The sequence below is a fragment of the Pimephales promelas genome, chromosome 3 (genome assembly GCF_988280905.1).
Source record: "Pimephales promelas chromosome 3, fPimPro1.hap1.1, whole genome shotgun sequence".
NCBI lineage: Eukaryota > Metazoa > Chordata > Actinopteri > Cypriniformes > Leuciscidae > Pimephales > Pimephales promelas.
The window spans coordinates 31465001-31478540 of NC_142771.1; the positions used below are offsets into that span (position 1 = coordinate 31465001).

The 13540-nt window shown below is 35.2% G+C and overlaps 1 protein-coding gene across 1 annotated transcript in view; it reads right to left on the bottom strand.

Moving 5' to 3' along the window:
• The window catches only part of uncx (UNC homeobox), a 4620-nt gene extending 1622 nt beyond the window's left edge, over positions 1–2998 (bottom strand). The window contains exons 1-2 of the mRNA XM_039675068.2: positions 1619–2998; positions 997–1172 (exon numbers count right to left, since the gene is read on the bottom strand). Coding sequence (XP_039531002.2) covers positions 997–1172; positions 1619–1877 — 435 coding nt within the window. The 5' untranslated portion in view covers positions 1878–2998. The remainder of the gene's footprint in view (positions 1–996; positions 1173–1618) is intronic.
• Between the last annotated feature and the right edge of the window lie 10542 nt (positions 2999–13540).

Below are 13540 nucleotides of genomic sequence, written 5' to 3' on the forward strand. Positions count from 1 at the left end.
TATATATATATATATATATATACACAGGCTATATTAGTAGGCTAAGTAACGTGTTAATATGCATATTGTGTTATAGAAAATGTATTTTCTTTTTTGTTGTTTATGAAATAGGCTACTAAAAATAGAAAACATTTTGCTAAATTGTGCGTTGCATGGTAATAGAATGTTGTAATAAATCGAAAATTAAAAATAGGTATATAAAATGAAAATAAAACGCACTTATCCAAACAACACAGTTTTATAATAGTGTGAAAATATACCATCGTGAATGCTATTCTAAAAGTAGGCCGCAGCCTAAAACATATAGGCTACGAGTTACCAATTACGCTCCATACATTTTAGGCAAGGAGTTTTGATAAATAGGCCAAATTAGATTATTTCAGACCAAAATAATGATAACAAACGTACGCCTAACAGGCTATCTTGCGTTGCGAAATTTGAACAGACCAATGTCTTCTGATCACAAACATCCATCACATTAAATTTAGTCATATTTTATAAGAATTGTGATATCATTCATGTAGCCTATCGTTTCAACCTATATCAAAAAACATAGCATATTACCCGAGTTTGGGCTTTAGGTAAAAGAGAATAATAAAAATACATTTTTGAATGATTTTATTTAATTGTTTGAGTCGGTCTCTTGATTTATTTATTTCTGCTAACAATGAGGCCTACTGTATAGTCTTCAAAATACATTATAAAACAACAACAAAAGACTATTTCGTCCACAAACACTTGCCGTGTTTTAAAATAATTTAAACTTTAAAAAATGTTCCTTGGCATCAATGAAGGCAATTTGAAAACAGAAGCATTTTCAAAATTAAGACATTCCGTGTTTTGTACAAAAACATTTCATAGAGAGAAAGATTACCAAAGTAGAAAAAAAAGAACAGGGTTATTTCAAAAACGTAGGCCTATGTGTTCACATCTTTTGATTTTCATAACGTTTCATAAGGGCACACAAGACATGAAAGATAAATTCAGTGTATTTACCTGCACCCTCGATTCTATCAAATCCAATCTCAGAGCAAGTGCTTCCCTCATGAACACATCTGGATAGTGACTTTCATTAAAAGCCTTCTCTAATTCTTCCAGCTGCCATCCAGTGAAATTGGTACGAGTTCGTCTTCTTTTACAACCCGGGCTATCCTTCTCTGGATCCCCCGAATCTAAGTGAGAAATAATAAATTAGCATCGCTTGTAACTTGCACAGTTCTGTCCACCAAAACAGTGGGCCCACTAAAATTATTCGGAGTGTTTATTTTTCTGCATTAATGTGTGAGAAAGAATAGCGAGAAAAAAAGAAAGCCTTCTTTTCTCGGCAAAGCAACAATAGCAAGAAAATAATACGGAGAGAGGGAAGTAGCCTACATGTTGTCAATAATTTTGTAGAATATTTTATATTAGCCTCTCTTCCTTATTAAAGTCAGTCTGCCTTAGTTCCAATAGCATGATGAGAGAACCCTTTGTTTTGTTTCCCTGGGTTATTCTTCAAAGCTTTAACGTAGGGGAGAAGAAGAAAAAAAATCTTTGTTTTACAACATGACAAAAACACGCTTTCCTTCTTCCAGCAAAGTCCCTCATGCCAGTTTAGGACAAGTGTCTGTTTGCTTACCTGTCAGTTTGTACTGTTGGTTATCTCCATTCATTCCGCAGCCAGACGACAAGAGATGGTTAGAATTCACCACAGAAGCCGCGCACGAGCCGTTAAGTAATCCGTCTATTGAGAAAGGAACCGCGGCCGTGGATTGAAGTTGATGACCGGCTAATTCGTACACATGATGGTGGCTTAGATGGTACGGGAAGCCCACCATCCCACCGAGCGAGCCTCCGAACTGGGCATGAGGTGGATCCAGTATCCTGCTGTCCATCATCTCCCAGGCAAAAGGAAACGACGTCTGGTGGTTGGTGATGTGAATTTAAAAAACATGCAGCGAGAGTGGCCAGCGAGGAGGGGACATGATGTGGAGAGTAGGATGAGCTGTTCTTTATCAACACGAAGCTTCCAATAATTAGCTTAGGCTCTGGGAATTTGAGACCAATGAGAAGCGTTAATCGGCGCTGACGTCAGAGACGTAGTCTGAAAACGCTTTCCATATCGATTGCTAATTAAACCTGACATCCACCTCAATAAACAATATCAGAGCTGTCACAACAAGACAGGAGGGCTTTGATAAGAACTACATCACGACTACACAGGGGGCCTTAGAGGGAGAGCGATCAGATTTGATACACAGTTAAACGCTAAATAGACACTGAAATCTCACCTCGGACTGCAACCACACAGAGCGTCGGATTCCTCGCCGTTTGAGACAATGTCCCTCTATTCATTTCGAGTCTTTTGCACACACAAACAAACACACACACACAAAAGAAAAGAAAACGAGGGGGGAAACAAACACACAACCGCACCGATTCGTCAAGTCGAAATGTTGCCTTGTGAACAGGTAAGATTGCTAGTGCAATGCTGACAAACTGACCGACCCACTATAGCCTATTTATTTTTTTTGGCGATTTTATAGGCAACTTGTCACAAGTTAATCCGAAGATATTCGTCAAACAGAGCTGTCAAATTGAATTCCGAACTACAACCAGAAGCGTCACGAGCCTAACACAATGCTTAAAAAAAAGGCTGAAAATGACGTGAACCCTACTCATTTGATATGCCGGAGGAATAAATGAACTTTTAATTACACGATAGCTAATTAGAAGGCACTCGACATTTAACAGAAATTTAGATATATTTCCCCTGCCAAATAGCACTCCGGTGTAATTAATGTCATTTAAACAACTGATGTAGCAACACATTGCGTGCGCTTTATTTGTGGTCATTGTGAATATATCATGCATGTTTAAACTTACAACATTTGCTACACCTCTGAAACAATATTGGTGTATTAATGTAAGCAGCTTTCCCATGAGTATTAATTAATATTTTATTGCAAACCGACATTGTGCCATTAAGGGGAAAAATACAAAACAACAGCGAGAAAATAAATAATTATTTAGTCTATCATCATTTTATATTCTGCATTAAGTTAAGGTCATCAGCCTAGTGGTTGGGTGCACCTTAATCTCACATTATAAACACTCTTGCACACTTGCACTCCCACAGCCTATTTATGTAGCTATATATATATATATATATAGACACACACATGCACACACACACACAATTTATGCAAGTGAACTGTGTTTTTGTGACTGGTGATCAATCCCACCGCTTTAAGCGGACGTCCTGTCCCCCCTCTCATTACAGAGAATTAATTCGACTTTATTTGGCCAATGTCTGGAGTTGTCATAATGTTAATCTGAGTTGAAATTTCGCTCCCCACTCATTCCCTGACCCTTGGCACTCGGATTGGCGTGTTGTAATAACCCGAATCTTTCAACAGAGGCCCTGATAATTGTTACCTTATTAGCATGCAAATTGTTTAATTAATATTATTATGAGGAACTATATAATCCGTTCGTCTCTTGACCTCGAGCCCAAATAGCACCCCACTGCATTTCAATGTTTAAATTTTAATGAACCCTTTAAAAATGTCTCAAGATCTAGCCTTTTATCCCTCTGTCTCACAAACGCTGCTTTTAGAAGTTTAAGGAATCTTTGAATGTTATTTTCTTTGTGCCTTAAACTTATTTTATCATACTGTACACAAGTATGAATATTTCAGTTTATTCAGATCCCCTTTTGAACGTCAGAATTCTATAATTGCAGCTTTGACAGTTCAGGGCGCGGTCCCGTCCTGGCGCGATCTTAGCTCAATGAAAAGCAGCCCTTGACACGCGTTCCCGGGAGACATTGCATTTAAATCCGTTTTTTCTACAACCAAGTGCCATTGTCAGATCCTAGCTTTAATTAACCCGATAATAAGACGAACACGACTTGCTTTCAGGGCCGTTGTTAGACTGTCTGATTTGCCATTTATTTGGATTCTGCAGTTTCATTCACAAATTAAGCAAAGGGGCACATTTATAAATAATGTCTTAGATTGACCACAGACAAATGTAACAATATTGTGTATACTGGACATCTGATTCGGTTTATTAAACATGCACGTTTATCCATTCTCAATTAATCACAAGGTGTTTACCTCTTTATTTGTTAGATTTCAGTCATCTTTCAGTCACCCAAAACAATAGTGTGCATGTGCAATGTCATGGTGTAGTGCAAACTCTCGAAACACCTTAATGATATACATTTTACAATAATCACGCATCCACAACTTTATTAGATCAATTCTCAGAGGAAAGGTCTGAGTCAGGACTGGACCCAGCATCCACAAAACTAACACACATGAACCAGTATATAGGCTATAACGTAATAACTTCTCCAATATGCCTGGAACCATGATAAAACTATCATAGGCTATCTTGAAATCCCAACAACCGTACCCAAGATGTCTTCTAATTAGCAGGTGGAATTTCATTTACGGGAAGTTATCTGTAGGCTACTCAAAACTGGACGTACTGAAGCGTATTGAGAAGTAGAACCCACCCAAAGCCACCCTTGAATCCATGCCTCTGGCCAGAAATGAGCATGTGCAATCAAGTAGACGTCACTGACCCCATTAACAGCAGGTGTTCAGATGTAACGCCTAACCAAACAAACTAATCGAAGCGGCCATCCAACACCGACGCCCGCATCACTAACATTACATAAAATCAAATTCATTTTTAATTAGGCTAGCAAATTAATACGCAACAGCTGAGGAGTTTAATTACTCAATTAACTTCACGCGCGTTAATTTTTAACTATCTAAATTAAGTTGCACATTATTCGATTTGATGATAATTATAGAATTAAATCTAAATTAATTGTTGTGGATGATTTGATACGACGAGATGCCGTTCCAATTAAAGCAAAAAGACGTGGCGCCAGTGTTTTAAACCAAATCCTTTGATTCGATTTTAGCAGGCAGGAAACGCTGTTTCCAAATTTTCTCTGATCACGAATTTTCCCCCCTCTTCTTAATCCCTACAATTAAAAGTTTCCTCCATCTAATTATCTGTAATTGTGCTGCTGTCAAAGTAGAATGGAGAAGTGAAAGCGATTGATTTGGACTTTTAATTCACTTCATTTCTGATAGAAGGGAAAGTAATTCCCTTCAAATTACCTCATTCAATCCTGACACCCTAATACCCTTCAAAATCTTTTTACTCACCGCATTTATATATTAAAAAGGAATCTAAAATGAGTGCGGCCTCCTAATAATAATAACCAAACTTCCATTAGAATAATAATTTCATTTCAATTAAAACTGACTTATCACCTTTGCTAAAACGTGCTTAATATGCCGAAAATTATCAATGCTTGAAGGAGCCCAAACTGGGGAGTCTAATTGTAATCAGCAAATCAGAGGTGCTTGTCGCTCCCGTGCCATCGCAGTGAGGCAGTTCGGAAATAGAACTAATTTACTCAACTCCCTCGGGAAATCCGCTCAACAGATTAACATTTTCAAAATATAGTAATGATATAATTTGAGAAATGGTGACGCCAATTTGTGAGAAGCCTTTGTGCAGAATCATTTGCATTTTTTTTCCACCGCCTGCATTTTTTCCCGTTAATTACAGCTTCCACAGATGAAGGGTGTGCAGTTTGACTCATTGCTTATTATTCAACTTCAATCCAGTAATATAACACAACGGAGAAAGAAAATAACCAAATCTTCATCCTAACCCCATTTAATTCCTGAAGTGTCTCGGAACTTGAATGCGAAGAGACAACTGTCTCCCTTAAGAACCAAAAGTGGCTATACTGGTGTGCGTGTGTGCGTGCGCGGCGCTGTCACGTGAATAATTCCCCCCAAAATTGAAGGAGGACATGGTTGTCATGAGCTTGGCCTATATGGGCAACTGTGCCTAAAGAAAGAACCAATCTAGACATCAACCCTTTACCTCGAACTGTATTTGACACCAAATAGGCCTGTAGCTGCATCACCTTGCTATAGGCTATGAGTCCGGCCTGCCCTGGTCGTATACCTCTCCAGTGTGAGCCAGTAATGGTTAAACGTTTCTTTTGTTATGATTTGGCTGTCCGTTAATCTCCTGCCAGGTCGGTAGCTCACGTTGTAGGGATCTGAGGCACGGAGAGCGTTAACTATTATCCACAGCCTGGCCATCTGCTGCTGTAGAAAATTCAAAGCCCAGGAGATCTGCATATATCCACATCGTAAACGAGGAAAGATGTTTTAATTAAGAGAAATCAGGTTAACTTAGCGCTAATTAACAAGCTATCTTCTTAATGAATTGTGTGTGCTGTTCTCTTTCTATGAAGCGAATAGGACATATTTCATTTCCAAAAACCAGTCCCCACAGCACCATCCATGAAAGGTGCATTATGCTCACCCGTTTATTAGGCCTCCTAAATTTTACACTAGCCTACTAGTTTAATCATCGTCAGCGACTCGTCGCATCAAGTCACTTTTAAGCATGCGTCGACGTGCTTAATTGATAAAAGTTATATATTGCACATTAATGAGCTTGTGTCTTTTTAATTACCACTCTTCGAAGACAATTTAGTCAGAAATCGAATACATGAGCGCCATCACGCGGTGGGCTGTTTTCAATAGGCCATAGGCCTTGTGTGTATTTTACCTTTTTGATCGAGCAAAATAACTGTTTCCATGCTATTCAAGCAAGTCATTATACCCGTATTAAAGTCACGTTTATTTCGTTTTTCCATGCCATGATGATCTTCTATTAACATCCTAAATGGTCCTGACATTTCGTTTCCTGCATACCTCACCCCATCTGTTCACTTCTATCGTCTCTTAATTCGAGTTATATAGTTCATTGTCTCTGACACGTTTATTGACGCCTCCTTTGCATTCACCCTCCCTCAAACTTTACTCGATAGCCCCGAGCCGCCTCCTCTTCTGGCCCATTAACTCGTTGAGAAAATCTGCTTAAACAAAAAGCTGAAAGGCGATACTCGGCGTAACAAGTCGCGCTGTCACTTTTGACAAGGCAGCCTCCTTTTGTTCAGCAACAACAAAAAAGTATTTAGAAGCCTATTTGTATAATACATAAAATGAATTAAGAAACATTTCAATGATTTATTTTATGAATATATTGCAGGGCTATATATTCTAAAACAATAACAACAAGCATTATTATTATTATTGTAGAAGTAGTGTAAACAATTAAATGATCAATAAGTTATGACATTTACATTGATTTAACTCATCAAAATGAGTTCAGCCATTTCAACTTATTTAATAAGTTATACAAGATTCAACTCATTTTTTAAGTCAGTTTAATGTAATTTAATTTGAAATGACTTAAAATCCAAATTGATTGTACTTAAAAAAAATTCTTAGTAGTAACTTTTAATATTAATGCAATAATAACGTCATCTAAGTACAAACAACTTGGATGTTTAAGCCATTTCAACTAAAATTACATTAAACTGAAAAAAAAAATAGGCGAATCTTGGATAACTAGGCTATAGAAATATTGTAGAATTTTTTTTTTTTTTAAAAAGTAGAAATATTGATCATATAATTGTTTACAGTGATGGCTATAATAAATCTATACATGGGTATGGTGAGAATTATGTGTATATGTTCAGTTTTCAGTTGCATTGTTTTGTTTTGTTTTATTTCCTCTTCAAAGCAAACAATTTCTTAAAATAACAACGTTCTCTAGTTCTAAAGAAGCTTGTTAGAATCTTTTAGGGGTTCCCATTATGGCATCATTTTATGGATTTAGTTTTAACTAATTAATTTAGCTTTAATTCATTTTTAATTTTAATTAAATGTTATGAACTACACAGCTTGTAAATATAATTCATTACTAGAATTGTTTTTTAATAACCTGTAATAACCTTAATAACATTTCTGGGTTCCTTAAAACTGAGTCACCCTAGAGTTCTATATAGAATCCCATTGAAACTTTTTTTAATAGTGTGAAAACCCTTCTAACGACAACCTTTATTTTTAAAAGTGTTTAACACCTTAGCACAAACTTTAGGCAAATTAGACCTTTTTTGTGTTGAGTTTTTGCATGCATTTAGACTAAGAGTGAGCTAAAATGTACACATCCAAACCTGCTTTGCAATTCTTAATAAGAAATACTGATATGCCCAATCACAAAAGCTTAACAAGCCTTCAGATGCAATGGTTTATTACGCGCAATTATCATTCAGACAGCCTATCAAAATTCAATCATGCATAAAGGGATTATTAACCAAGAATAATACTATCTCATAATAGAAAATACGTTGGATTGCTTCCCTTCAATTTGTCGTGGCAGTAATTACTATCCAATTTAGAGTCACTGCCTAGCTTATATTTCTGGATGCGCTCAACTGAATGTAAGGACAAAACAAAGAAAGACTTATTTGTTTATAGTTGGACTCAAGGAGTTGGTCACCGCTGGGTCACTGAAAATACTTCAGTGCAAAGAAAGTTTGATCATGTACTTTTAAATTAGCTTTACTGTAAAAATTCAAATATCATATATAACAACATATATGCTATGTTTTTTTACATTGCTTTAACTCATCAAAATAAGTTAGCAATTTTCAACTTTTTTTATAAGCTACAAGTTTCAACTCAGTTTAATGCAATTTAAGTTGAAATGACTTAAACATTCAAGTTGACTGTACTTAATTTAAGCCAGCAACTTTTTACATTTTAGCTGTGAGATTTCATTATAAGACTCAATTGCTTATTTGATACTGACTTCGCAGCAACATCTTCAGGACAACAGAGACCACCACATATACAAATTTTCATATATAACGTTTGCATTATGCATGTCCCTCTGAATCTCATGAGCCTACACTGTAAAAATGAATATCCTATCTAATCAATAGAATTGTGGCAACAGATTACAAGCAATATTATTAATTAATTTAACAAATTGAGTAAAAATTAATCAAATTATTCCTTAAAAATTAACCATTTAAAATAGTTTACACCAAAAAAATTAACAAAAATATCTCACTAACAGACGGTCGTCAACGATTAATTAAAGGTGGCATATGTAATAATTGAGGTAACAATATACGAAAAATGAGCTACACGCATCAAAAGAATGAGAAGAAATAAGTGCAAAGATGTCATTAAAAAACTGACAAGTTATAGTGCTGCCGAGATATTAACCTGAATTAGCATGTTAAATTACTAGCCCCGGCCCGGCAGGTATCGTAATACCAGTTCCGGCCATGGGAGGCGGTATTGAAGACACCTGATGTTAACAAGCAGAATCACGGAAGGAGAAAACCGTCATTTTAAAACAAACACAGATCACCATAATGGTGACTTCAGTTTATGTTTTTTGGTTGTTGTTGTTGTTGTTGTAAGTTTTACTCATTTTAAATGGTTAACTTTTAAGGAATTAATTTGATTAATTATTACTCAATTCAATTCTAATTTGTTAAATTTAATAAATAATATTGCTTGTAATCTGTTGCCACAAGTTTTTTGTTAATTAGATAAAGCATTTTTTCATTTTTACAGTGTATGAGGATTTTAGAGCTCAGCGTAGAAGAGTGTAGTCACATTTCAGCAGGAAACCCCCACAGTTTAGAAGGTGTGAATGTGTGTATGAGGCAAGGAATGTCAAACACACCTATAAAAAAAGTGAAATGCTTTGCAAGTACTGGACACCTGGGAAATTTGTGACACCGCTGACAGGGTGAGTGAGAAACGGTGATGAGCGGCCCCTAAACAAAAGCGTTTATGATGCTATTTGACAGACACTGTCACCGCACAGCGAAAAGGAGGCTGACCTAGGGAGACTTTTTGGCAGAAAGCCACGGCACATTTGTAGGCATAAACGTTTGCTCTTGCAAAGAAGGGTTAATAAGCGGATATGAAATTATTGCAATCATTTTACCATTCAAGCAGACAGAGTTTCACCGACGTAAAGGAATCCCGATGATGAAGCAGGTGTTCTCCGAGAGGTGCCATCTGGCAACAAAATTAGCAGCTTATGAGCCAGGTGCTCTTGTACCAGGGAAGAATCGGAGATGAGCTCCGAAGTGATCTTTTACACGGGCCTCCAGGAGCATGACTGAGCACTGTTGCATAATGAGAGGCGACGACTGGGTGCTCTTTGTTTTGGATTATTTAAATGCGAGGGTGTTTATGCGTGTTGTGTAAACCTATTCTGCAAATATACGAATTTCCGATCTTTAAACTGGATCATTGCTTGAGTGATCAATAGACTAATTAACCTGTTAGAGATTATTGAGGGTTTCAGAATCCATGTGTTTTCACAGCCTGCACATTAGCTGTTAATCTTCTCGACTGCATTGCTTTTTCACGCTCTTTTAAAGGGATAGTTCAACTTCAAATGAAAATTCTGCCATCATTTACTAACCCTCGTGTTTAAACAGCATTGGACCCCACTGCTTTTTATTATGAAGACGAAAACAGGCATTGCTCAAAATATCTTATTTTATATAAAGAATGAAAGTCCTGCAGGTGTGGATCATGAGGGTTAGTGAATGATGACAGATTTTTTTATTTTGGTTGAACTTGTATGAAAATAATTTGAGACTAATGCTTTACCTGACCACCCAGGTAAAACCACCCTTTTTTAACCAGATAACAGACAGAAGTGGATTCAGAAAGTTACTCCGGATGACCTCTGAGGACTTCGGATGTATATTACAAAAAGTGTTTCTTGATGGCTTCCTGTTTCCGGTTTTCTGAGAACGATTTTATCGGTTGTTGATTGTTTTGGACTTGCGATAATATCAAACTTGTTTGATATGAAAGACTAGAGAAAGACTGGCATAAATCGGGTCGCCGACTGCAGATTATCACCTCACATTTAACGATCGAGACGACAGGAGTGCGCTGAGACTTAAGTAAGATTCCTAAAGACTGCCAGTCTTTAGTCTGAGACTGTGAAAATCCTTTGGTGTACGCCCGGCATAAGGCAACAAAACATAAGATTAAGCACAGAAAGTCAAATCATATCATACAAAAAACACCAAGACCTTATCTTGACTTTCTCTATTGGTGCTGTTTTGTAACTGTGACAGTCAGCTCTCAGTTCATGGGATTTATCGAACGTTATTATAGGCATATATGCCTAATTTAGTAAATTATACCAAGCAAATGTGGCAAAATCTTGGATTGATGCTCTACGGGTTATAGATGTAAACATTGAACAGAACGTCAATCTTGCATGACAGATTCTGAAACATAATACTAAATAATGCCCTTTTTTGATTTAGTGATCTCTGGCTATATAACTATTCATTCTATTGCATAATTTGATAGTAATATTGAAAGCATATTATGTATACATTTACAGGCATATTTGTAATGACGTATAATTAAAAAGTATTAAAAGTATAACATTTTAAGGATATGTTGTAGGTCCCACTAAAATATTATAAGAAAACAACATTACTGCCACCTTGTGGTGAAAACATGCAGGGCATACACACACACACACACACACAAAACATATAAAAAAAATTAATTAAGACACATATTTTCCTTTTCCAGCTTGTGGTATTCCATTAAAGAATATTGCTTTTCTTAATTATTGCTATTGTCTATGTTGTTCTATGTTGTCCAAATATTGTCATAGTAAGTAATGCTTAAGTATAGGGTGACCAACAGTCCTGATTTCCCAGGACATGTCCCGTTTTCACTTCCTGTCCTGTCCGTCCTGGCTGTTTTTTTATAAAGTGATGAAAATGTCCTGGTTTTAAAAAAACTGCAGGAAAAGATTAACTCTACAGCCAAATATAGATGGACAAACAAGGAGGATGAGGAAGAAAAACAGGATAAAGAGGAAGAACACTAAAGATATAAAAATATTTTGTTAGTTTGTTTTTGTGAGTGTTTGAGAGCTATTTTTGTTCAATTTGGAGGTATTTCTTTTAGCTATTTATTATTTGTATATATTTATTTTTCTAATACAGAAGAGACATTAATTCTATCATTATTTCATTCATTATTTTTGAAACCCGTCATAATAAAACATGTTGAGTGACCTCTGAGAAGCCTATCTGAATTTGGGTCTTGAAATATAACAATTTTCTTGTAAATCCATACAGAGGACACTTGCCTACGTTAAATGTATTGAAATTAATAAGGTATCTTTGAGTAAACTTCAAGTATCATTTGAGTATCTGTTTGCCAGGCCGAGTGTCCTGATTTTTTGGTAATTATAACAAAACAGATCTGCAGCAACTAAGGTCCCTTTTTCTAAACACCTCTTCTCCATGGCGTCGAAATTCTGACAGGTGATCCCAGTCCGGAGTCCTCCTCTGATATCTGATGTGATGTATACAAGACCTGGCAAGAGTCAAAAAGAGAGAACACAGCCTTTATTGCTGAGCAAAGGATGACACATATGCAGCCACAATGTTCCAGAGTCATTTCCAGCATTGTCATTGTGACATTTACCTTTCCAGCACTTTCCAGAGAGAATAGCCACCTTCTGAAAATTTAATATTTCTTGTGATTAAAATATTTCTTCGTAAACAGATTGAAATTGAGATATAAAGTGAAATGGTTTTATATTTCTTTATGTTAACAGTATGATTAAAATATAATGTCCGAATGAAATTCAAGGAAAGTCTTTTTAGTCACAGAGCAAACTATGTTGCTAATCTTATATCTAATAGTTTGAGTTGAGATATATATATATATATATATATATATATATATATATATATATATATATATATATATATTTTTTTTTTTTTTTGTAAGAGAAAAAAAATAATATAACTAAAAACGATTATAGATGCATATAATAATAACAACAAAAATAATAATAATACAAACGAAAAATATACCATATATATATATATATATATATATATATATATATATATATATGGTATATTTTTCTTTTGTATTATTATTATTTTTGTTGTTATATATATATATATATATATATATACGAAAAAATAAATAAAATAAAAATACTACAGCGCACAATATCAAATGTGTTCAAATAATATTCGAGATCACCATGGTAGTGATTTGTTTTTACTTTTTAATAAGAAAATTGCTGAATCACGTCCTCTTGTGGTATTTTCTGGAAATCTCTAGCAATAACGTGATTACGTCAGCCAGAGCGTGACTAGCAGGGCGTGTTGGTAAAGGCCGCCGAAAGCCAGAAACGATAAGGAACTCTAAAACCAACCGGAAGCACAATTCTGCCAAGCTGCTTTCCACTCGTAAAAGTCCTATAAAAGTGCCAGTGGAAGCTAGTGTGTTATTTTTTCCTTGTGGAAAATATCTTATAAATTCTATAAAAGTATTCAATAGAAGCTTATTTTTAAGGCTATTGGATATTTTTTTTATTATTTAAAAAAATAATGTAATATTTTTTTTTATATTATTGAATTATTATTATAGAATAATTAATTATAAATATTATTATAATAATTATTTTTTTTCTATTATTAAATTATTTTATAGAATTTATAAGTAGGCAAGTGTAAATCGGTTTTGCAGAAATTAATATTCATAAATATTATTATAGTATGTTTTCTTTTTTTCTTTAAATTAATTATTTATTAAATAATTGTATAGCCAGAGATCAT